We start from the raw sequence: 27269 nt of genomic DNA on the forward strand, positions 1-27269 counted from the left end.
GCATTTGGATGATCCAGAAGAGGATTGGGAGAATGTCATATGGTCAGATGAAACCAAAATAGAACTTTTTGTCGTGTTTGGAGGACAAAGAATGCTGAGTTGCATCCAAAGAACACCATACCTACTGTGAAGCATGGGGGTGGAAACATCATGCTTTGGGGCTGTTTTTCTGCAAAGGGACCAGGACGACTGATCCGTGTAAAGGAAAGAATGAATGGGGCCATGTATCGTGAGATTTTGAGTGAAAACCTCCTTCCATCAGCAAGGGCATTGAAGATGAAACGTGGCTGGGTCTTTCAGCATGACAATGATCCCAAACACACCGCCCGGGCAACGAAGGAGTGGCTTCGTAAGAAGCATTTCAAGGTCCTGGAGTGGCCTAGCCAGTCTCCAGATCTCAACCCCATAGAAAATCTTTGGAGGGAGTTGAAAGTCCGTGTTGCCCAGCGACAGCCCCAAAACATCACTGCTCTAGAGGAGATCTGCATGGAGGAATGGGCCAAAATACCAGCAACAGTGTGTGAAAACCTTGTATTGAGAAACTTTTGTTATTGACCAAATACTTATTTTCCACCATAATTTGCAAATAAATTCATTTAAAAAATCCTACAATGTGATTTTCTTGATTTTTTTTTCTCATTTCGTCTGTCATAGTTGACGTGTACCTATGATGAAAATTACAGGCCTCTCTCATCTTTTTAAGTGGGAGAACTTGCACAATTGGTGGCTGACTAAATACTTTTTTTCCCCACTGTAAATTACAGAAAATACACATTTCAAAATATAAATACAAAATGCTAGCAGAAAGGAAAACACGGTCATAAAAAAAAACATTCATCAGTATAAAGCTCCTCAATCAGCTTTCTGAATTGGCCTAGAGGCACAAAAACATCAAATTGAAGAACATTTTGAAGCTGATTTACTTAACTCAGTAGAGACCTAAGGAATTTCCAGAGTTAGCCATCCCTGAGACCGAGTGTGGTAACTTGTATGTCTAAAGTTTAGTAATGATGTTAGGTACAGTGGGACTTTTTGTAAAAGGGCTTTATAAATGAAAACAGCAATGTATCAACCTATGTGACAATCAACCAACTTTCTGGTAGAGAATGCATTTAGTCATTTTTAGTCCTTTTTTGCAGTGATGAGTACAAAAATTGTCGCCCGTAATAAGGCGCAGTGTGCTATGATAAACTGCCACTTTAATGAAGTGGCAGCTGCGTTCATATAGATGATGTCGCCATAGTCTAGGACCAATAGGAACGTTGACTGAATAATATGCTTTCTATTTGGTGAGAGGCAGGTAATATTTCTATAGAAGAAGCCCATTTTTATCCTCAACTTCTCAGTATGCTTTTTAAAAGACAGCTTTTCATCTATTCTGATGCCCAGATATTTGTAAGCAGGGACAAGATCAATATGGACATCATCCAAAGTACATATGCTTAAATCAGTTATTTTTATGTGCTCTAGAGAACAACATATACTTAGTTTTACCTGCATTCAATACTAATTTAAGGTCAAAGTTGTTCTGTATACAATGAAGGCAGACTGTAGTTCAGATAGAGCCTGGTCAACCGTGGGGGCAATAGCATTCACAACAGTATCATCGGCATACAAGTGCAGGTTACAATTTTTTACAGTCAATATTGTTAATGTAAACAGTAAAAGGTACAGGACCCAGAATCGACCCGTGGGACACCTTTCCTGATATCCAGGAAACCTGATTTAACACCATCAGTAGATACACATTGAGTTCTGTCAAGTAATTTTTTTAACAGTTACATGCAGCCTGATCTAGGCCACTTGAGGAAAGCCTTTGAATTAGCAGTGAGTGATCAACAGTATCGAAAGCCTTTGACAGGTCATGTAAATGAAGAGGGCAGCACAATGTTGCCTTTTATCCATACAGTTAACCACATCATTTATAACTAGGGATGCAGCAGAGATAGTGCTATGACCTGGTCTAAAACCTGACTGATGTACATTTAGAAATACATTTGAAAGATAAAGATCTTAGCTGAGAATTAATCAAGGATTCTAATATTTTAGCTAGGCAAGAAAGTTTAGAAATAGGGCGATCATTATTTAGGTCACAAGGGTCACCACCTTTGTGAAGGGGGAGTACATGGCCCGCCTTCCAAACCTTGGGGATGGTACGAGATATAATCATCCGGTTAAAAATATGTGTTAATGATTCAGCAATCAGGGGGGCAGAGAGCTGCAGCAAAAATGGATCAAGGATATCAGCCCCAGTGGATTTTTCAAGGCATCTAGCACATCACAGAAAGTCAATTGTTAAAATGAAAACAAAGATTGACTAGAAGTTGACGGGTTAACCGTCGAGTCAGCTAGAGGCTGGCAGAGGGAAGAGCAGTCGATTGACTGACCAGGGTCAATTAAACCACTGTTTCAAATAAGTCTGCCGAGATAAAATGATGATTAAAAGCATCACTTCTCATTCTTGTCAGTTATGATGCCAGAGTCAGACAGAACTTGCTTAGGCAGGGAAGAAGAGGAATTTGTACACTTTAGTGCAATTAACTTTTTAAAAATTAATGTTTATGAATTATATCATAGACATACAGTATGTAATGATTTTGCAAGAAATAAGTATTTTTATGTACATTACCAATATTTACAGTAACACCCGTTTGTGCGTGGCCATTCGGTTAGTCTCAAAACATCTTGAATAGTCTGATGGTTCCCAGATCACATCGGTTTACAACTTATTTGGCACTCTACAGGATCCCAAGGCTATTTAAAGTTACTATTGGTATAATTCATACCATCTTAAAATTAAAATCACTATTTTAAATAATTTGGCTGCTTGGCTCAGGGCCATTTTAAATTCAGATATTTGGCAAAAACCTTACTAGCAGGTAGAGAACCTAAACGGGCATGTACTGAGAGTTGCATTACTCTAGCTTGTTTCTGTTTGGAGAAATTCAAGGTGTTACAATTGCCCCCGGTTTCCCCTACACAGTTTTGATTCACACTATACGCCCAACCTGAACCACACTGTGCTTGCGCTGATAAAATTTTTTCACATTGTCCTTTCCAGCATGGCTCAAGCAACTCTTGTGGCAGAACTTTTGTAAAACATCACAGTACAGTTGAAAAATATATGGCAAATAGAAATCCAATATGGATGGTGTTAAGAGATAGATGGGTGGCGTTGAATGGAGTTGAAGGATGGGACTAATAACTAACAACAACTAATAACAACAAGATAACGCATGTAAAGCATACTGTGTCCATAATAAGTATATAGGTTATAGGTTGAGAGCTTTTGTGAAAGAGCACAGTTAGAAAGATATGGCATATAGAAGCAAACCGGATGGACATCATGAAAATGATCGGAGAGGTTGAGGAAGTCCATGAGTAAAAACAAACAAAATAGAATTATTGTAAAATTGACTGTGTCCATAAAATGTATATAGTATGTATAAGCTGGAAGTAGAGGCCTAAGCGTTGTTGTTCACTAGTTTACTCCAATTAGGGAAGGGGTGGTGGGGTTGGAAAGTAATAAAGGGAAATATATATTTTTAAAGTATATATATATATATATATTTGCGAGAAAAAAAACATGGGGGATTGGAAGTGATGCAGACAATTACATTGATGGAAGTTACAATCTATCTGCAATATTAAAGCTGATCTACACCCTAAAAAAAACAAAATATTAAAATTAAAAAATAAACTGCTGGATGCGTACCCAGGCCAGTCCAGTCCAGCTCGGCTTGGCCCTATAGGGTTAATTCAGGCTAGTATACGTAATGCTCTAGTGCTGCCTGTTTCAATGGAGCTGTGGATTTTTGCCAGGCGGTTTCTGATCGTAGTGCCTCTGTGCTTCATTGATTAATTATAGTCATTAGAGGTTAGAAAGTCACCTCAACTGCCATTAGGGGTGAAAATCACTGCCTGATTAAAATTAATCACAATGGAAGCCTGCAGGAGGCCAGCCAGGGCCCCAGAGGATAAAGATAGGCTGGCTGCTGAGAGAAAAGCACTGATTTAAGACAAAGTCAACAGCTGCTGCTATGGAAAAGAAAGGCAAAAGAACAAACTATTTTGATCATTTTGTGTCCTTTTATTATTTAAAAATACAGCACAAAAATTACACGCACAAAAAGAAAAATTAAAACAGGTTTGATCACACAATGTGCAAACGAACCCCCAAAGAAAAATCTTCATACAATATTAGTACACTTGTTTTAAAAGCTACAGTAAATATCATGTTAGTAGTTCTTATCATTACGTTTTCGGAGTTGAGAGGGACTGTACAATATGACTCCCTAATGGCTCTGTACAGTTTGTCAGCAGTTGAAGGTCTATTCTACTAAAATACTATATCCAGGCCCATCCAGACAACCAAGACACACACACGCTTGGAGAGAACTGGCAGGTTTTCCACCTTGGGGTAGTGTATAGGGTGGGTTTCACTTCACATCCTGCCTCGGTGCAGCAGGAGGATGTGGCTGCTGTCCCCATGGGTGTGAGGTTACACCTGCCACAACGAGGAGAGGCGCGGGGCTCCACTTTATCCACCCCAAATCTACTACATTCTATTCACACACAGAATTGGGCTCTGTTTCAATAACCATGCTAGTATACTATTTAGAATCTGGACACCCACATCCATGTAATAATAATATATAATAAAATAATAATCCATGTCAAACTTATACAATCCATAACATGGCTGATCCATCCAATAATCATTCATTCTAAGTAAGACGCTAATGTGGATCTTGAAACAGAGCTGCAGTAGTGCCCACCTGAATTAGCAGGCTTTCACCCTCTACTGTTATTGATAAGACCCAGCGATCATGTTTTAGATACACATTAAGCAAAGCACTGCCAGAGCATCATCATACATCCAGAGCATTAGAGTAAGTGTGGTGGGATAAGTTCTAGAGATAGTGTCACTTTTACAGTATATTTACACATACAACCAATTCTAATAATAATAATAATAATAAAAATAAATGACTAAAAAAAGAAGCAACAACTGTATGAATCAATTTTGGGGAAAATATTTAAACATTGCAACAGTTTAAATACAGAGATAATGTAATTTTCTAAAAAAAAGTATAATATTCTGTCAGGTAGACAGAAACTTGGATGGGGGAACAAAGCAACCAACCTCTACTCAGTTGACTGAACTGCGATGCAGATTTACACAGGATCCGGAACCATGGACTGGTTATTATGCCTGATGTAGGCCTGATACTACAGGTCCATTAGAGCCATACTATATGTACTGAAGCCAACTATTGCGCCAAGCACCATACATGGCAATGATAGTTGGCTACAAAACATACATGTATGGCGCAGAGCAATGATACAAGACTAGCGCACAACCTGGGAGACTTACAGTATGGAGTCTGGGTCCACTAAGACACCTACTTAGGGGCTTGTGGCTACAACAGTATGTGTGTAATAAAAGTCAATACGGACAAGGCACAGTGATGTCAATCACAGAAACAAGTAATCTGGGCTGAGTAGAAGCACTGGGGCTGTGAGTAAGACTGGAGACCAGCCTATTGTGACTGAGTATTAGAGTAATAGAGCATGGGTACAGCATGGGAACCCTGGAAAACAGACTTACTGTACTGTAGGTGCAGCCTAAACCTGTGAACACCTGTGACTCAGTATTCTAGCTTTTACTTCTTCCCCTTTACACTCACTTCCTTCCATATAGCATGTCACATACTTACTAACATTATATCATGTAACATACATGTACATCCTTCATTTATTCGTTTATCCTTCATAAATGGTGGTGCATGAATGAAACACTTAACTTAATAATGACCATTGAGAGAGGTGGTTCATTGCGATATTGAATCCTAGGTATGTGGTTACAACTAGAGAATGTTTTCTGGGAACGACTGTGGGGAGACCTTTGGGTTGGATGGTTAGACAACAGAGATGGTTAATAATAGCGTACAGTGTAACCGCGGTCGTCCTGCTAATATGGAATGTGTGTTGGGGGAGGGGTGTACTGGTGGGGTCAGAGGGGTTGGGGGCCTGAGCTGGTGGCAGTTAAACACAATCAAATATGATTATTCAGTGAAGCTCACCCTTCACCCCACACTCCCCTATTCTTCAAAACACTGCCAGTTCTAGGAACTTGAGGAGAGGGGGGGGGGAGAAAGGGGGAAGATGGGGTGTAAGCCCGGCAAAGAAACAACAATCCACCAATCACAAGATGTGGCGGCTTTAACTCCCCCTCCTGTGTCGTTTACCAACCCTGTCCGTACATCCCGCCCAGCCCAAGCTGGACCTTTCAAATGGTCAACTGTAGAAATAACAACCCATTACAACAGCCAGTCCAACCAGTGGAATGAACATCTTTAAAAAGGTAACTACATGATAACAAATTCATTTAAAAAGCAGAAATCTTAAATCCCTTTGGCAAACCCTATTCTTAAGATAGATTTAACAAATGTGTGTGTGTGTGTGTGTGTGTGTGGGGGGGGTTATTGTCAAATATGTCATATATTAAAAAACAATTTTACTGAAGTGATTTGATAAAAACATTTGTGGGCATTTCATTCAAAGACAGTGGAGGAGAACTGTACATTTCCCACCCCCAGAAACATACACATACAGCTGTCAAACTTTCACAGTACACACCTACCATAGGCCAATCAGAGACCCTGGTCTGCTCTGCACACACCTCTACGGACAGGGCCAGCTGGATTAAAAAACTTAATGCATTCAACTATATACAAAGCAACCTTTCTGAATTGACCATTAAAATGTAGCTAGCCACCCTAGTATTTTTGTGTGTCTGCTTGTCAGAAAGATCAGGAAGTAAAATTCATAAAAGGATCTGTTGTTTTTTGTCTTCAGTAAATAGTTCATAGTGGGTCTGATGTGATATGGTACAGTACTGCATCTATTTTCTCCTCAGTACGGCACCACATCCAGACCTCCATAGAGCAGAGCAGAGTGGGGGCTCCCAGTTGGTGTTGAGTGGTGGAGGATATAAAATCAGTCAGCCCAGTCCTCAGCCAAGACACCCCACCTCCTCTCTGGCTAGTGTCCCCCAGCCCCTCCCCTCCATCTCTCCAGCCCAGACACCCCACCTCCTCTCTGGCTAGTGTCCCCCAGCCCCTCCCCTCCATCTCTCCAGCCCAGACACCCCACCTCCTCTCTGGCTAGTGTCCCCCAGACCCTCCCATCCCTCTCCCTTTCTCCTTCTCTCACTCTCTCCATTACACGATGGAGCCGTCCCTGTTTTGGGCGGGGATCATGACGGGGATGCCGCCCATGCGGCTGAGGTTACGGCCGGCCATCTTGCTGGCGACGGGCGGTGGCAGGGGTGTGTGGCTGGGGGGCCTCTCGTACTCCTCCACGGAGGGGATCTTGTCGTACTGGGGCTTGAGAGCGTACTCGTGCAGGTTGGAGGGGGACATGGAGCCCAGGGAGGAGCGCTGGCTGCCCACGCTGGTGAAAGAGCGAGCCGTCGACACGCGGCTCTTCGGAGGGGGAACGTCCTCTCTGAGAGGGGGGGTAAGAGAGTGAGATGGGCATGTAAACAACAAGAGACAAGCTTTTCCACTCACCTTTCACATTCACTTGGGTTTCACCCAGGTGTCCAGCCAGACAGAGTCAGAGAGAGATAAACAATGAGATATAAGAAAAAGACAGAGAGACAGACAGAAAGAGAGAGGAAGAGACAGGCAGACTGAAAGAGAGGGAGAGGGGACAGACTGACAGAAAGAGAGAGGGGACAGACTGACAGAAAGAGAGAGAGGGTGAGGCGAGTGAAAGAGACAGAGGGAGAGACAGAATGACAAAGAGGGAGAAAGAAACAGACAGACGGAGTGAGTGAGAAGGGACAGACAGACAGAGAGGGTGAAAGGTTGTGAAAGAGACAGAGAAAGATGATAGCTAGTGGGGATGGGATGTAGTTCTAGCAGTACCAGCTCTGATCAGCCACAGTAAGAATCAGGATTCTCTAGTGGTAACATTGCAACATTCATTCCCACCAACCCCCTTCTACTCCCAGAGCAACACAATTAACACATAATAACCCGCAATAATCCATTAAAGAGCTCAATCAAACTGAGCCTGAAGGGCCAGTGGCTTTCAATATGTTGGTAAATGTGTGTGCGCGCGTATATGCGCACAAGTGTTTGTCTGTGTGTGCCTTAATGTCACTAAGCGTGTATTAGTGTCTGTATGCGTGCTGCCGTGTGTGTGTCAGGGCTGGGCACAGAGCTCATTAGGCTTATCCTTATGGTGCTCCACTGTGCTGCCAGGCAGATAGACAGACACAGTCCAGGCTAATGCTAGCAGACCCAAAGACAGCGAGAGAGAGGGAGGATGCTGTGTGGATGGAACTCTGTGTCCAGAGGGGCTGGGGCTGGGCAGGACAGACACAGGATCCACAGAACAAACAAATCACCCAAACTGATTAACACAGCCGTTTACTTGAGGAAGGGGAAAAAAATAGAAAACGCTGATGGGGCGACAACCTTTTTTCCTGGCCCTTTGCTGTGTGTGTGTGTGTGTGTGTGTGTGTGTGTGTGTGTGACTGGATAGGGAGGAGCTGGGGCCAGAGAACGTGGCATGGTCACGTTTTCTTTGTTTTATCTCAGGCTACAGCAGCCAAATAACCCAAATAAAAGACAACCTTTAGAGGAACCTATACACTCTTCCCACAATGCTATTAAGATAGTTGTAATGTACTGTATACTACACTGTTATATGTGGTTGTATGTGGAATCATGGACATTGAAAGTTAGGGTTGTGCAATAACATTATGTGCAATGCTCAGTGACCGGGACACTAAGGGGATGTGCAATAGAGTATATGAGGGCGGGGGGGTTAGTTATGTTATGGGGAATGGAGGAGTAACGTCCTTAAGCTGTCATTTCTGTTGTTCTTCATGAATGTGTATGTTTGTTATGTCTCCCACTATTGCAGTGCATTCTTGTACGTAAAGCAAATATCTGAAAATCCAACCATAAAGAAATATCTAATCTAATCTAATAGCAGTTTGGTAGTTTGAAGCAATGTGTGCCAGTGCTGTACAATGAAAGTGAATTTGGGGGACCCTACACACACACACAGTATTTCTGGTGTAATAATGCAGTGGCCGTACCTGATCTCGTAAGAGATCTCCTTCTCGTACTTCTTCCTGTTGCGGGCGCGGCAGCAGCAGAAGAGGATGATGGCGATGATGATGAGGGCCAGCAGCACAGTGATGATGGTTCCAGCTATGATACCAGCAGTGTTGGGGGCTGGATCACAGACCATAAAAAAATACATTATAATATTACACAATCCCACCATCTTGACTCTATACAGCCAGTACAGGTCCAAGTACAAATGCACGTCTGATAAAAAAATAAAATAAAAATAAGACCAGATAAAGGTGAATCAGGGTGTGGTGAAGGACTCACGGGGAGTGATGCCAAGCTGTAGAATACACTCCTCCATGCCCACACGGTTCTTAGCTGTGCAGCGGTAGGTTCCAGAGGAGCTGGTGGACGCGTTCCTTACATTCATGGTACCTCCCACAGGGTCTACAGACAGAGAGAGGGGGGAGGGGTTACATGGGCACGTTCAGGAAGCCAAAACGTTTCAGAAACATTTCTGTCCATTTACTTGAATTGGCAGTGAATACCCATTCTGTTTGAAAGCATCTGCTCCATCTGGGGATTGTGAAACCTGGCTTGTGTAACCACGTGTTTTGTGAAAATATACAAAACATTAAGAACACCTGCTCTTTCCATGACAGACTGACCAGGTGAATCCAGGTGAAAGCTATTATCCCTTATTGATGTCACCTGTTAAATCCACTTCAATCAGTGTAGATGAAGGGGAGGAGACAGGTTAAAGAAGGATTTTAAGCCTCGAGAATTGAGGCGTGTATGTGTGCCATTCAGAAGGTGAATGTGCAAGACAAAAATTGTAAGTGCCTTTGAATGGGGTATGGTAGTAGGTGCCAGGCGCACCGGTTTGCCAGGCGCAAGGAGGAGTTCCTAATGTTTGGTATACTCAGTGTATAATTACAACCCGTGTACATGTGTGTATGTGTGTTTACATGAGTGTGTGTTACCTAGCACGGCTGAGGCTGGCAGAATCTTGTTGTCGCTGGTCTTCTCCCAGGTGTACTGCAGGGGGTTGGTCCCCTCACTGGACGTACACCTCAGGACCACGTCCTTACCCTCCTGGGTGGGGCCTTCGGCATAGCATCTGGGCTTGGATGGCCTCACTACCAGGGGAGAGGGCATAAGCTATTAGAGATGGCAGACATGGCGGAAAACAGAAATTAGCTTGAAGCTACACAAACCCTTCCTGATTTTCCAACGCACACCCCCCTGGCAGGTTGCCGCGCTGTGTGTGTGTGTGTGTGTCCTTCATAGCAGCAGTCATCAGCGTAATGAGAGCAGTAATCAGGGTAATTGATACAGCTGCTGTCATTACAGGTGCTGTCACTAAAGATGAAGATTGGAGAGTGACGTGCGCGCACACACACAGACACATGGGGTAGGGCCTCTGTGAAAGCCAAGCGTACGCAAACAGTCTCCTCAGTCTGTTGGCAGGAGATGAGATGAGAATTCAAAAGCAAACAAAGCTCCAAATTCAAACCAGGCCAGATCCAGTGCAAGGCAAACATGAACAGACCAACTGAACTCGCTGTCTTTCTGTCTGCTGGAGAGGAGAAGTGGGGGTGGGATGAGGTAGGAGTACTAAGCTAGGGGTGGGAGGTGGAGAGGGCATTCTAAATATTGGCGTCTTTAGGAAGCCTGATTGGCTGTGTGTGTCTCTCAGATTGAGCTTTGTGCTGGAGCGCTGACATCATGGTTTGGTAATAGGCGCTGTCACAACAAAGCCCAGGGAAAGGGAGGGGATAGAGGAGAGGAAGGGGAGATCAGGGACAGGGACTTATCAGGCAGAACCATGTGGATTAACACCAGACAGCCCTGTCCTGTGGGACACTAAAGCACATAGTGCAGCTCTAGTCTGAAAGGCAGGGGTCAGGATGGACAGAACGAGAGAGGGGAGTAGATATGGAAGAGAGAAATTAAACAAAATTAAACGAGTGGCTGATGGACGGTTGGTGGAGTGAAGGGGGCCAAGGCTGCTCGCTCTCCTGACTCGGGGGGAATACATGTGTGTTACAATGTCATACAGCAACGACATTTTGAATTCACATTAAAGCTCAAAGTCAGCTTGACATATCAAGTGTTACATATAGCTTTTCATCTGAGCAGATTGAAATGTGCAATAAGAGCGAGAGGAGGTAAAGATAATAAAAAAGAGAATGTCTTTAGAGATACAGTGAGGGGAAAAAGTATTTGATCCCCTGCTGATTTTGTACGTTTGCCCACTGACAAAGACATGATCAGTCTATAATTTTAATGGTAGGTTTATTTGAACAGTGAGAGACAGAATAACAACATCAAAATCCAGAAAAACACATGTCAAAATGTTATCAATTGATTTGCATTTTAATGAGGGAAATAAGTATTTGACCCCTCTGCAAAACATGACTTAGTACTTGGTGGCAAAACCCTTGTTGGCAATCACAGAGGTCAGACGTTTCTTGTAGTTGGCCACCAGGTTTGCACACATCTCAGGAAGGATTTTGTCCCACTCCTCTTTGCAGATCTTCTCCAAGTCATTAAGGTTTCGAGGCTGACATTTGGCAACTCGAACCTTCAGCTCCCTCCACAGATTTTCTATGGGATTAAGGTCTGGAGACTGGCTAGGCCACTCCAGGACCTTAATATGCTGAGCTACAGGGAAGTAAGTATTTGACCCCCTCTCAATCAGAAAGATTTCTGGCTCCCAGGTGTCTTTTATACAGATAACGAGCTGAGATTAGGAGCACACTCTTAAAGGGAGTGCTCCTAATCTCAGCTTGTTACCTGTATAAAAAGACACCTGTCCACAGAAGCAATCAATCAATCAGATTCCAAACTCTCCACCATGGCCAAGACCAAAGAGCTCTCCAAGGATGTCAGGGACAAGATTGTAGACCTACACAAGGCTGGAATGGGCTACAAGACCATCGCCAAGCAGCTTGGTGAGAAGGTGACAACAGTTGGTGCGATTATTCGCAAATGGAAGAAACACAAAAGAACTGTCAATCTCCCTCGGCCTGGGGCTCCATGCAAGATCTCACCTCTTGGAGTTGCAATGATCATGAGAACGGTGAGGAATCAGCCCAGAACTACACAGGAGGATCTTGTCAATGATCTCAAGGCAGCTGGGACCATAGTCACCAAGAAAACAATTGGTAACACACTACGCCTTGAAGGACTGAAATCCTGCAGCGTCTGCAAGGTCCCCCTGCTCAAGAAAGCACATATACAGGCCCGTCTGAAGTTTGCCAATGAACATCTGAATGATTCAGAGGAGAACTGGGTAAAAGTGTTGAGCTCTTTGGCATCAACTCAACTCGCCGTGTTTGGAGGAGGAGGAATGCTGCCTATGACCCCAAGAACACCATCCCCACCGTCAAACATGGAGGTGGAAACATTATGCTTTGGGGGTGTTTTTCTGCTAAGGGGACAGGACAACTTCACCGCATCAGAGGGACGATGGACGGGGCCATGTACCGTCAAATCTTGGGTGAGAACCTCCTTCCCTCAGCCAGGGCATTGAAAATGGGTCGTGGATGGGTATTCCAGCATGACAATGACCCAAAACACACGGCCAAGGCAACAAAGAAGTGGCTCAAGAATAAGCACATTAAGGTCCTGGAGTGGCCTAGCCAGTCTCCAGACCTTAATCCCATAGAAAATCTGTGGAGGGAGCTGAAGGTTAGTTGCGCCAAACGTCAGCCTCGAAACCTTAATGACTTGGAGAAGATCTGCAAAGAGGAGTGGGACAAAATCCTTCCTGAGATGTGTGCAAACCTGATGGCCAACTACAAGAAACGTCTGACCTCTGTGATTGCCAACAAGGGTTTTGCCACCAAGTACTAAGTCATGTTTTGCAGAGGGGTCAAATACTTATTTCCCTCATTAAAATGCAAATCAATTTATAACATTTTTGACATGCGTTTTTCTGGATTTTTTTGTTGTTATTCTGTCTCTCACTGTTCAAATAAACCTACCATTAAAATTATAGACTGATCATGTCTTTGTCAGTGGGCAGTCGTACATACAAAATCAGCAGGGGATCAAATACTTTTTCCCCCTCACTGTACTGTAGAGAGAGAGTGTGATTGGTTGTGGTGGACTATATGGATGTGGTGTAATATGAAGGGCTAAAGATTAGGAGATGTATTGGCTGTGCTGGACTACATTGAGGTACAGATAGGATACAGTATAGATAGAGGGAGAGTGATACATTGTGGTAGACCACAGTAGAGTGGCTATGAAGACAATGAGGGATCGGTTGGGACTGAGGGAGACAGAAAGATTGGCTGTTGAAGGCTGTAGCGAGGTCAAGGCAGGGCTGATTGGTTGTTTGGACTCAGGTCAGGGAGCTTGAGAGATTGGCAGGTTAAATACTGTAGTGGTGTATGGGTAAAGAGATAGTGATTGGTTGGTTGGTTGGGACTAAGGCCAGGGAGAGAGAAATTGTGATTGGCTGCGGAAAGCTGTAGTGAGGTGGCGGCGGACACTGATTGGTTGCGAGGGTTGCTGACGTGCCTGTCCGGTGTGCTGTACTGACTGCAGGTGTGCCCTCTCCTCCTGTTACCTTCACTGTCTATCTTCATCACACATAGCTCCTAACGTTACCTGCACTCAGGACAGATGCCTCGGTGTGTGTGCACGCGCCCCTACTGCCTTAGAGTGCGTGTCTGTGCCTGAGAGTGTGTGACCATGTCTGTGTCCATCCCTGCCAATGCGCTCGGGAGTATTTATGTTCTGGTGACAATATCGACCTGAAGGTAAACTGCAGCGCAGGCAAGATGTCTTCCTGTCCCCTTGTCACACTGCTCTCCTCTAGAATAGGAATAGCTCTGCCCCAGGGGTCAATGGCTTTAGGCCTGTCAGAGCCACTACCAGGCGGCGGCACTAAACCAGTAAAGACAGACACTAGATCACCAGCTCTGTGGCCAAGAAATGCCTCGGCACAGCTCCCTAATGGCCATCGCCATGCTTAGGTATTTGCTCTAGTCAGCTCAAGCCCATCTCTCCTTGGCTGGCTCAGGTACACTGAACAAATCTATCTTCCTTCCTGTAGACCTGAGAGAGAGGCTTCGAGCCAGCCTTACTAGTGAAGGAATGACTAAAAAGCAGTTTGTTTTAGTCTAGTTCCTGGTAAAGGAAGTTAAACATAACATCAACGGATCATGTCACAACACCAGCTTCTCAATAGAGAGATGTGGTTAACCAGGAAAACAACCTTGTCCTAATCACATTTTATCCATGCACACACAGCGTTTATGAGAAATCCATCATCAGTGCAGGGCTCTAATAATAGTTAATATGTTGTTTGACCAGAGCCGTCAGCCCACACACTGCTTTTCATATGTAAATATGCTGAAAGGTTGAGTGACTGAGTGAGTTTCTGTAAGTTCAGAGTGAAGTTAACTCATCGAGCAGCCATACACGACAAGTCTGTTTGCGCAGACATCACTATGAATGTTCTGCCTATTCTACACCCACTGTCATGTTTGATACATGCTTAGCTAGCTGAGTGGCTGTCATAAGGCCTGTATCACTTAATTTTACACTACTTTACTGTCACTTAACAACAACAATGGAACAGCTGGCTGAGGTGACATTACATTGTGTGTGTGCTCATCAATCACACCATCACTTAATGGCAAAGCAAAGTACTTAGCATACAGTTGTGTTCAACATTTTTGAGAATGACACAAATACTAATTTTCACAAAGTCTGCTGCCTCAGTTTTGATGATGGCAATTTGCATATACTCCAGAATGTCATGAAGAGTGATCAGATGAATTGCAATTAATTGCAAAGTCCCTCTTTGCCATGAAAATGAACTTAATCCCAAAAAAACATTTCCACTGCATTTCAGCCCTGCCACAAAAGGACCAGCTGCCATCATGTCAGTGATTCTCTCGTTAAGACCGGTGAGAGTGTTGACGAGGACAAGGCTGGAGATCACACTGTCATGCTGATTGAGTTAGAATAAAAGACTGGAAGCTTTAAAAGGAGGGTGGTGCTTGAAATCATTGTTCTTTCTCTGTTAACCATGGTTATCTGCAAGGAAACACGTGCAGTCATCATTGCTTTGCACAAAAAGGGCTTCACAGGCAAGGATATTGCCGCTAGTAAGATTGCACCTAAATCAACCATTTATCGGATCATCAAGAACTTCAAGGAGAGAGGTTCAATTGTTGTGAAGAAGGTGTCAGGGCGCCCAAGAAAGTCCAGCAAGCGCCAGGACCGTCTCCTAAAGTTGATTCAGCTGTGGGATCGGGGCACCACCAGTGCAGAGCTTGCTCAGGAATGGCAGCAGGCAGGTGTGAGTGCATCTGCATGCACAGTGAGGCGAAGACTTTTGGAGGATGGCCTTGTGTCAGGATGGGCAGCGAAGAAGCCACTTCTCTCCAGGAAAAACATCAGGGACAGACTGATATTCTGCAAAAGGTACAGGGATTGGACTGCTGAGGACTGGGGTAAAGTCATTTTCTCTGATGAATCCCCTTTCCGATTGCTTGGGGCATCCGGAAAACACCTTGTCCGGAGAAGTCAAGGTGAGTGCTACCATCAGTCCTGTGTCATGCCAACATTAAAGCATCCTGAGGCCATTCATGTGTGGGGTTGCTTCTCAGCCAAGGGAGTGGGCTCACTCACAATTTTGCCTAAGAACACAGCCATGAATAAAGAATGGTACCAACACATCCTCCGAGAGCAACTACTCCCAACCATCCAAGAACAGTTTGGTGACGACCAATGCCTTTTCCAGCATGATGGAGCACCTTGCCATTAGGCAAAAGTGATAACTAAGTGGCTCGGGGGAACAAAACATCAAAATGTTGGGTCCATGGCCAGGAAACTCCAGACCTTAATCCCATTGAGAACTTGTGGTCGATCCTCAAGAGGCGGGTGGACAAACAAAAATCCACAAATTCTGACAAACTCCAAGCATTGATTACGCAAGAATGGGCTGCCATCAGTCAGGATGTGGCCCAGAAGTTAATTGACAGCATGCCAGGGCGGATTGCAGAGGTCTTGAAAAAGAAGGGTCAACACTGCAAATATTGACTCTTTGCATAAACTTAATATAATTGTCAATAAAAGCCTTTGACACTTATGGAATGCTTGTAATTATACTTCAGTATACCATAGTAACATCTGACAAAAATATCTCATAACACTGAAGCAGCGAATACTTGTGTCATTCTCAACAGTACATAATTTCAGAACAAGGCTGCATTAATATACATTTTACAATACTTTATTAAATTTGCAATTAGTAGGCTATTTTGATTTCATCTGATAGTGACATAGCCGTTTCCCTACAGTATATGGATTGAATGGAATTGCAATATCAAGGGAAATTCTAGCTCTATACACCCCACTAGGAATATTAAACATACCATCACGCCATTCTAGAGGGCATTACATAAACACGTATCTAGTCAGCCACATGTACCCTTTAAAAAGCATTATGCTTGGAGTTTTTACTGAACAGATAGATAGTAGAGTAGAGGCTGTTTAAAATGTAAAAATGTCACCCATGGCACCCCACTCACCCATGACGGTCAGTATCATCTTCCTGCTGCGGATGCCTGGGGCCTTCTTCACCTTGCACTGGTAGGTCCCCGTGTCTGAGGACTTCAGACCAGTCAGGTTGATGGAGGCGTCGCCATTCTTAGGGTCGGGTGAGTTGAAGTGGGCCCGCCCCTTCACCGCAGGGTAGTCCTCATAGGCCCTGTCCCCAGAGTACAGGATCACCTGGGGGTGGAGGGAGGGGAAGGAGAGCGGGAGGGAGGAAGAAAAAATAAGGGAGGGAATAGACCGAGAATTAGAGGGAGATAGCTGCGTGTAAAAGTGTTACAACTTTTTTTTTTTAAACAAGCCTGGAGAAATAATCCAAGCTGTAGCTGGATTTTAAGAGTGAGTGCAAGGCCCCCCGTCTCTGTTTATTAAAACAAAAGACACTGAAATGGAGAGTCAGTGTATTGTTATCTCCCTAATGTCCTTCTATGCCTGGCTCTGGCTCGTTTTTGCCCTTTCCTTTCCGTGCTACTGCTGAGCTGAGGTATGGCAAGGAACAAACAGCCCTACTGTGGAGTCAAATCAACACCTGCTGTGTCAACACACACACAGAGAGAGAGCGAGAGAGAGAGAGAGAGAGAGAGCGAGCTAGAGCGAGAGAGCGAGCGAGCGAGAGAGAGCGAGAGCGAGTGAGCGAGCGAGAGCGAGAGAGCTATGCCCTGGGCTCAGCAGCAGCCCCCAGCCCTAACTTCCTCCACCTCCCCTACCCACCGCCTGTCTCTCCCCCTCCCCTCCGACACAGTGCTCAGAGGAGAAGCCAGAAGATGGAGTCAAGGTGGAGCCAACGGACAACGAGCCGAACAGGAGCAGCACAAAACACCACAACCACAGCACAAAGGAGGGAAAGGAGGAGGGAGGGACAAACAATTCTCTCACATCGCAGGCAGACAACACGCACGTAGGTAGGCATATTATTCTCAATTTTCCATGGAGCTCGTCAGAGACGTGATCACCATCATACACACACACTGGAGAGAGTAAAGGAAAAACTGAGTAGGCATCCTAATGAACACAGAGGTAGCAGCAAGCTCCAAGGGAGAGCGAGGGAAAAGAAAACAAAGAGAGACGAACAGAACGGAAGGATGGTGGGCTGTGAGGGAGCGAGAGAAAAGAAAACAAAGAACCGGAGGGATGGTAGGCTGTGAGTTGTCGAGCAGCTCAGCTGGGGAGCCTTGTTGTTGACCCCACGGCAGGGCTGCCAAGGCTGTGTAGGCTAAGCTACATCTTGTACCTATTAGCCACGTAAACTGTAATGCATTCCACCTGGATCCCAGGAGAGACACAGAGCTTTCAAACTAACTTCACTGGGATGAGAACATCGGCAGTAATAACAACGCGATGAGAGAAGGTGGAGGAGAGGAAATTAAATTACCTGAGGCACTGGGGTAAAGACAGGCAACAAGCACTCACTCACACACAGACTACAATCTTGTACATACCACATGTAAGAATGGGGCTCAATAAAACAAATCCTATAAAAACTCCAAGAGGGCCTACGTACTTGAAATCAAAGGGCAGACGTTAGTGAGAAGAGAACCAGACAAGCGGAGTTGAAAACAAGGACACGTTCATTCCTGAGTTCTGATTCAGAATAGGTAGACCAGTACTACAGTATCCAGCTGGTGAAGTCAGAATGAAAGTCTCTGTGGACAAATATTGCACTAAGGGACCTCTATCATAATTATAATAGTACATTGTATTAGTTAGGGTGGCACCTGTGTGGACATTTAAAGTCACCTTAAATAGTAATGAACTAACAAAGATAATAGTAAAAAGTGCAGAAGGGAAACAACCTCTATTATACTGGCAGCAGCTGTAGCAGCAGCAGGAGTGAGACAAAGGTTAGGTTATTTACATGGGACCATTTAAAGATGAGGTCATCGTCATGTGACTCCCCTGCACGGAGAGGGAGGGGCTAATTTGAGAGGCAAAACAGGGAGTGGCATCACCTGTGTACACTACACTCATTGTCCCGGTCTGTCCCAGACTCTGGCGACAGTGTTGTTGCGTCTTTGGTAAAGTCAGGCTTTTCTCCTGAATCGGCCATGCCCCTATAGTCAGTTTCAGAAATGTACCTTGGCTCCAAATTGATTCTCAAGGTTTAACCTGAACCACTACACTTCCATGTCAGATTTTCTTCAGTAAACAAAGCTCTAGTGCTTTCCACCAGGAATTTGAAGCAGCTAGCTACCGTTCCATTCTCCCAGCTACCCTTGAGTACAGCACTATAGGCAACTATCATTCATGTATTGTTATCATGACTGTAGTAACCATTATCGTAGTTGAGAATACAATACCCAGGGCGCACCCACATCTGTAATGTACCCTGTGATGAGTGCTAAATGCTAATTAGCTCTTACTGTAGGCATGGCATCTCCTCATTTCAGGCCAACAAAGAGAGGTGCATTAGCTATGCTTTACTGACTCCCTGAAGCCAGATATGTAGGGCTATGCCAAATAAACAGACCACAACTCCCAAATCTCTAAATTGAATATCTGATGTAAGCAGTACATTGTTGTTTCCCTACTTTATGAATACAAAAAATGCCAGTTTGACTGTGCAAACTCATAGTAGTCTGTCATAGGGAGTGGCATGTAAAGGGTCTCAGATGGTCAGCTCGTCCTGCTCCTGGTCAACCTAAGCCCTTATCAGTTCTGAACCTCTCGAATCCCTCCACTCCCTCTCCTCTGCTACTTCCCCTTCTCTCATTTTGTCATATTTCCCCATCCTCTACTCTCCTTCCCCCCTCCATCTCCTCCCCCCTTCCAGCAGAGTAGAGCAGTACTACACGTCCAGTAGTCCAGTAGTCCGGCCTGCCACTCCATAATAGCCCCATCATCTCCCCTCCCCTTCTCTCTATCTTTCTCTCTCTGGACATCCAGTAGTACAGCATAGCCCCAGCCCCATCATCTCCCCTCCCCTTCTCTCTCTGGACATCCAGTAGTACAGCATAGCCCCAGCATCTCCCCTCCCCTTCTTGCGCTCTGGACATCCAGTAGTCCAGCCTGCCAGTACAGTGTAGCCCCAGCTCTGGTTTGCCAGCACTAATCCTACTGGGCACTGTCACATACACTAAGTCAGCCCTGCAGCCACTGGACTTAACAGGCCACTAATTACTGATAATACACATGACATCACCCCACCAGGGCGCAAGTAGGCTGTGTGTGTGTGTGTGTGTGTCTATGCACTGAGTGCCCCTCTGATTGGTCAATTAATATCTACCCACTCAGACGAAGATAGAAACTTGGCCATTGTGAATGTAAAAATGGTCTGGTGAGATTGTGGCCCTTGTAAACGATCGGCGACGGTTTGAGTGGCAAAGAAAGATTTAAAAAAATAATGAGCCGTGAAGATAAACTCTGAGTCTGGAACATTGAAAACATGATGTCTACAGATGAATCAACTACAGAGGAGGAGGTAGACCACAAACGGAAAACCATCCACAACTGGCTCCTACAGTTATATCCACATGAGCATCGTTGTCTTTACACAGAAACGCCAAACCTTGGGAGCACAATAACGGCTCTATAATAATAATGTTGTTTTTTTGGAAATACGCCACTTCTTCCACCCCCACCCCTCCCAATTAATCATCAGTGGTTCCCACTGTAAATAAAATGAAGTAGGTCAAAAACAAATGGGGCTCTCCTGAGGCAATGCTCCCCAATAAAAAAAATAACTGAATTTAGCAGAGACAATGGAAGGAGAGGAAAGAGCAGGGCTGGAATGAATTTGAGCCAGGGAGGAATGGTGAGAGGGACAGCTAACGAAGGGCTCCTATACTGAGCTTCATCTACCCCTGGAAAAAAAACGAGAGAGAGAGAGATGCAGAAGCCTCGCTAGCGGAGGCGTGGAACGGAGATACACAGGAGAGACTCCCCCACCATTCAGAGGCCTGGAGTGAGGCCATCTATCCCTCTATAAGCTTCTAGCTACATGCCCTCAGGCACTGCATGGGCTATGTGGATCTATCTATCCTCTCAGCAGCCCTGTGCACCCCATACCTCCAGGCTATAGAGGGATGACACGGCATGTACACAGAGCTGCTTGGTTCCCACAGCATGGCTGGGAGGTGGCATTCCACTCAATAGAGGTACCATGCAGAGAGCAGGTGGGTGAGGTCACGAGAGCCAACTAACACACCCCCATTCTCACGCACTAACGAGCATGCAGAGTGCACGCTTGCACACACGCGCACACTGAAAGAGCAACTGAAAGAGTGATGCCACACACTCAAACCCATGTGGGATATTTTATAGAGCTTTAAAAACATGCACCAAGTAAAACATTAACTGCTGTTTTTATAGTCATGTTCAGGGGTTGTGTGGGAGTTTTCCCTTACCACACATAGAAGACAGAACTCGAGGGTTCCATCGACTGGTTAACAAAAAGGAACAAAACCTGACATCTCCTTTTACTTCTCAACTGACAGGCACTGTATCAAAGTTTGACATGATGGTGTGTCATAAAAAAAATAGATAGTTAACCACAGCGCCATAGAGCAACACATACAGTTTATGGCTCTGGTTAACCATATAACAATTTTTTGGGGAGGTGCTAGAGCTGGCCGATATGGACAAAAAGTAATCAGGATAAAATGTAACAATTTTGCTCGATAACAACAAATACAACAATAAAGAAAATGTTTGAATGGACAGTTACTTTACATTAACGGCAGGACTCTAGACCAGGGTTCCCCAACTGGCGGCCGGTGACCATTTTTTTCCAGTGCCAAGGAAGACAACCGAGATGGTAGCCTTAGCCTATGATTAAATGCTACACTAATATATATATATATATATACACATATACACACACACACACACACACAGTGGGGAGAACAAGTATTTGATACACTGCCGATTTTGCAGGTTTTCCTACTTACAAAGCATGTAGAGGTCTGTAATTTTTATCATAGGTACACTTCAACTGTGAGAGACGGAATCTAAAACAAAAATCCAGAAAATCCCATTGTATGATTTTAAGTAAATAATTTGCATTTTATTGCATGACATAAGTATTTGATACATCAGAAAAGCAGAACTTAATATTTGGTACAGAAACCTTTGTTTGCAATTTCAGAGATCATACATTTCCTGTAGGTCTTGACCAGGTTTGCACACACTGCAGCAGGGATTTTGGCCCACTCCTCCATACAGACCTTCTCCAGATCCTTCAGGTTTCGGGGCTGTTGCTGGGCAATACGGACATTCAGCTCCCTCCAAAGATTTTCTATTGGGTTCAGGTCTGGAGACTGGCTAGGCCACTCCAGGACCTTGAGATGCTTCTAATGGAGCCTCTCCTTAGTTGCCCTGGCTGTGTGTAGGGTCGTTGTCATGCTGGAAGACCCAGCCACGACCCATCTTCAACGCTCTTACTGAGGGAAGGAGGTTGTTGGCCAAGATCTTGCGATACATGGCCCCATCCATCCTCCCCTCAATACGGTGCAGTCGTCCTGTCCCCTTTGCAGAAAAGCATCACCAAAGAACGATGTTTCCACCTCCATGCTTCACGGTTGGGATGGTGTTCTTGGGGTTGTACTCATCCTTCTTCTTCCTCCAAACACGGCAGTGGAGTTTAGACCAAAAGCTCTATTTTTGTCTCATCAGACCACATGACCTTCTCCCATTCCTCCTCTGGATCATCCAGATGGTCATTGGCAAACTTCAGACGGGCCTGGACATGCGCTGGCTTGAGCAGGGGGACCTTGCGTGCGCTGCAGGATTTTAATCCATGACGGCGTAGTGTGTTACTAATGGTTTTCTTTGAGACTGTGGTCCCAGCTCTCTTCAGGTCATTGACCAGGTCCTGCCGTGTAGTTCTGGGCTGATCCCTCACCTTCCTCATGATCATTGATGCCCCACGAGGTGAGATCTTGCATGGAGCCCCAGACCGAGGGTGATTGACCATCATCTTGAACTACTTCCATTTTCTAATAATTGCACCAAGAGTTGTTGCCTTCTCACCAAACTGCTTGCCTATTGTCCTGTAGCCCATCCCAGCCTTGTGCAGGTCTACAATTGTATCCCTGATGTCCTTACACAGCTCTCTGGTCTTGGCCATTGTGGAGAGGTTGGAGTCTGTTTGATTGAGTGTGTGGACAGGTGTCTTTTATACAGGTAACGAGTTCAAACAGGTGCAGTTAATACAGGTAATGAGTGGAGAACAGGAGGGCTTCTTAAAGAAAAACTAACAGGTCTGTGAGAGCCGGAATTCTTACTGGTTGGTAGGTGATCAAATACTTATGTCATGCAATAAAATGCAAATTAATTACTTAAAAATCATACAATGTGATGTTCTGGATTTTTGTTTTAGATTCCGTCTCTCACAGTTGAAGTGTACCTACGATAAATATTACAGACCTCTACATGCTTTGTAAGTAGGAAAACCTGCAAAAACGGCAGTGTATCAAATACTTGTTCTCCCCACTGTGTATATATATATACACACACACACACACACACACACACACACACACACACACACACACACACACACACACACACACACACAGACAAAATTATGTGGACACCCCATGAAATTTGTGGATTCGACGATTTCAGCCACAACCGTTTCGACAACTGTATAAAATCGAGCGCACAGCCATGCAATCTCCATAGACAAACATTGGCAGTAGAATGGCCTTACTGAAGAGCTCAGCGGCTTTCAACGTGGCACCGTCACAGGATGACACCTTTCCAACAAGTCAGTTTGTCAAATTTCTGCCCTGCTAGAGCTGCCCCGGTCAACTGTAAGTGCTGTTATTGTGAAGTGGAAACGTCTAGGAGCAACAACAGCTCAGCCGCGAAGTGGTAGGCCACACAAGCTCACAGAACGGGACCGCCGAGTGCTGAAGCGCGTAAATAGTCTGTCCTCGGTTGCAACACTCACTACCGAGTTCCAAACTGCGTCTGGAAGCAACGTCAGCACAAAACCTGTTGGTTGGGAGATTCATGGCCGAGCAGCCGCACACAAGCCTAAGATCACCATGCGCAATGCCAAGCGTCGGCTGGAGTGGTGTAAAGCTCACCGCCATTGAACTCTGGAGCAGTGGAAACGCGTTCTCTGAAGTGATTAATCACGCTTCACCATCTGGCAGTCCGACGGACGAATCAGGGTTTGGCGGATGCCAGGAGAACGCTACCTGCTCAAATGCGTAGTGCCAACTGTAAATCAAAAATTTGGACTCATCAGACCAAAGGACAGATTTCCACCGGTCTTACGTCCATTGCTTGTGTTTCTTGTCCCAAGCAAGTCTCTTCTTATTATTGGTGTCCTTTAGTAGTGGTGTATCGCTGCAGAATGCTGTGGTAGCCATGCTGGTTAAGTGTGCCTTGAATTCTAAATAAATCACAGACAGTGTCACCAGCAAAGCACCCCCACACCATAAAACCTCCTCCTCCATGTTTTACTGTGGGAAATACACATGCGGAGATCTTCCGTTCACCCACACCGCGTCTCACAAAGACACAGCGGTTGGAACCAAAAATCTCACATTTGGACTATATGTCAATTGGTCGTGTTTTTTGGCCCAAGCATGTATCTTCTTCTTATTGGTGTCCTTTAGTAGTGGTTTCTTTGCAGCAATTCGACCATGAAGGCCTGATTCACAGTCTCCTCTGAACAGTTGATGTTGAGATGTGTCTGTTACTTGAACTCTGTGAAGCATTTATTTGGCCTGCAATTTCTGAGGCTGGTAACTCTAATGAACTTATCCTCTGCAGCAGAGGTAACTCTGGATCTTCCATTCCTGTGGCGGTCCTCATGAGAGCCAGTTTCATCATAGCGCTTGATGGTTTTTGCGACTGCACTTGAAGAAACGTTCAACGTTTTTGAAATGTTCTGTATTGACTGACCTTCATGTCTTAAAGTAATGATGGACTGTCATTTCCCTTTGCTTATTTGAGCTGTTCATGCCATAATATGGACTTGGTCTTTTACCAAATAGGGCTATCTTCTGTATACCACCCCTACCTTGTCACAACACAACTGACTGGCTCAAACACATTAATTCCACAAATGAACCTTTATCAAGGCACACCTGTTAATTGAATTGCATTCCAGGTGACTACCTCATGAAGCTGGTTGAGAGAACGCCAAGAGTGTGCAAAGCTGTCATCAAGGCAAAGGGTGGCTACTTTGAAGAATCTCAAATATAAAATATATTTAGATTTGATTAACACTTTTTTGGTTACTTCATGATACCATATGTGTTATTTTATAGTTTTGATGTCTTCACTATTATTCTACAATGTAGAAAATAGTGAAAATAAAGAAAAACCCTGGAATGAGTAGGTGTCCAAACTTTGGACTGGTACTGTACATTCACAGAAAGCTGCGACTCTCCTCTCTGTAACAAGAACAGTAGTATTTTTTCCAGCAATAGCATTTTGTGCTTCTCAGAATGCATCTCGCCCTCCTCCTCCGTGCGCAAAGTTGGGAGAGGGAGTGAGAGTCAGCAGCCGACAGCGAAAGAGGGACAGGTAGATACATTCATAGCAGAAATCAACAATGCATTGACTATTACTGTTGACCAAATAATGGTTTTAGAACAATCTACAGGGACGTTGTGAAGCAAAATCACCTAAAATTACTGACTTAAGCAAAATGCTTCTGTAAAAAGAAGGCAATGTCGGTGTCAGTAATTTTCAGGTTTATCGTCCCATCTCTAACATAACACTTCTGTTTTAACATTGGATAGTTCCGACATAATATGATGAATTCTGACATACCAAAAGCAGGAATAACCCCAAAAACCTTTTTCATGGATGAAAGAACACAAACCACTTGGAGGGACCCCATTAAACAAACAAACACACACACACACCACTTTGTCCTCTTTCTGGTTGTCTGAGGCCAGCAGGCTCCATTCGATGTCCAGGGGTCCAGAGTCCTCGGGGGCCAGAGAAAACTGGCAATCCAGCTTGACACTCTCACCGCTGGCCTTCTCTATGTTCGTGAGCCCCTGGGACGTGATCTCCAGGCCATGGCCTACACCTGGACACACAGAGAGGGAGGGAGAGGAAGTCCATTAGCCTAATAGCACACACACTGATTTCATGGCATTCCCTTCATGAGCACCTAGGGGCTACAGATATAATTAGAATGACTAAATCTATGATGTTACTTCTAAAACAAAATCAGGATTTCATCTGAGTGCCTCGGTGTTCACACTTATGTTTCAGTTAAAAGTAACTGTCCAGTGTTACCAGATTTCTATGAAATATGATAATTAATTATGAGTGAAATAGTTTTCCTTCCAAAAAAATTGCAATTAAGTATCTTAAAAAGCTGCTTTTCTGTGTTGGAATGGTGTGGGCGTACCCCAACAACAGAATGGTCTGGTCATATTATACCAGTCATAAAAAATATTAATGCGAGTAGACCGACGATTGACGATTGGCCAGCTCATCCTGCTCACGAGGATGGCATCATAATTTATGATGAAATGGCAAGCCTTTTTGAAACGGTCAGTTTTTTCTCATTTTTTTGTGTGTGCTCAAACCCTACACCCCAACCACAGCACTCCGTTCTGCCACCTCTGGTCTCTTGGCCATCCCACCTCTATGGGGGTCAACTCCCGCTCAGCCCAGTCAAAGCTCCTCTCTGTCCTGGCACCCCAATGGTGGAACCAGTTTTCCCCTGAAGCTAGGACAGCAGAGTCCCTGTCCATCTTTCGAAAACATCTGAAACCATACCTCTTTAAAGAGTAGCTTAAATGAATCCCACGGCACCCCCACAAAGAAAGAGAAACAAAAAGAGAACTGACTTTGCTGTTAACTACTTTGAGGGAAAATGTACTTGCTACGACTGTGATATGTTTGTCTCACCCAGCCATCTTAAAATGAATGCACTAATTGTAAGTCACTCTGGATAAGAGTGAATTAGATATCATGAATCGCACATAAGTTTGAAAAAAATGTGGTTATGAGTTTTAGGCCATATCACCCAGCCCTACTTTGAGGTGTTTCTTCTCCAATTTATGCTTTGGCCATAAATATGAGTATAGGAAGAGTCAACAACATTATTTGAGTATGAGTTAACAGAATATTAACTTTTAAACTGTCCAGATCTTCACTGGACCGTTACTTTAAGGTTTAAATCAGTGTTTTGGTTAACTGGAGTATTTCATATTTTCGAAATAGAGCCTTCATAAAATTACATTATTAGGATGTCAAGTGCTACTTCAATAAAGGCAAAACACATCTTTGTAAAATGTGAACCACACAGGGAAGAACAGGCTTATAATAAAGCAGACCGAATAGGTTGATGTGTAAAAAAAAAAAAATACATTAAAAAAAAACTAACACTGTAGCTCTGCTCATCATCCAAATGGAGCATCATATTTCTCAAGGAGTTATTCTTAGAATGAATAAACTTATTTTCCTGGTGACATCAACGGAGCTAAATATTTTCTCCATTAAATTCAATAAGAGCTTTAAGCCTTCAGCATGGAACCACAGTCCATAGAGAATGGAGTTGTCACATGCTGCCACCACATAGAAAAATCATTTTGACAGTCAGTCTATATCCCCTCGATGTAGCTCACAGATTACTAGTTGTGTATAATGCAATACCACTGAAAT

The 27269-nt window shown here is 44.4% G+C and overlaps 1 protein-coding gene across 1 annotated transcript in view; it reads right to left on the reverse strand.

Moving 5' to 3' along the window:
• Positions 1–4067: 4067 nt before the first annotated feature.
• LOC121573569 (coxsackievirus and adenovirus receptor homolog) overlaps positions 4068–27269 on the reverse strand; it is a 72634-nt gene continuing 49432 nt past the window's right edge. The window contains exons 2-7 of the mRNA XM_041885654.2: positions 25511–25680; positions 16658–16859; positions 10082–10237; positions 9423–9545; positions 9122–9260; positions 4068–7512 (exon numbers count right to left, since the gene is read on the reverse strand). Of these exons, the coding sequence (XP_041741588.1) occupies positions 7227–7512; positions 9122–9260; positions 9423–9545; positions 10082–10237; positions 16658–16859; positions 25511–25680 (1076 nt within the window). The 3' untranslated portion in view covers positions 4068–7226. The remainder of the gene's footprint in view (positions 7513–9121; positions 9261–9422; positions 9546–10081; positions 10238–16657; positions 16860–25510; positions 25681–27269) is intronic.

The sequence above is a fragment of the Coregonus clupeaformis genome, chromosome 9 (assembly GCF_020615455.1).
Source record: "Coregonus clupeaformis isolate EN_2021a chromosome 9, ASM2061545v1, whole genome shotgun sequence".
Classification (NCBI taxonomy): domain Eukaryota; kingdom Metazoa; phylum Chordata; class Actinopteri; order Salmoniformes; family Salmonidae; genus Coregonus; species Coregonus clupeaformis.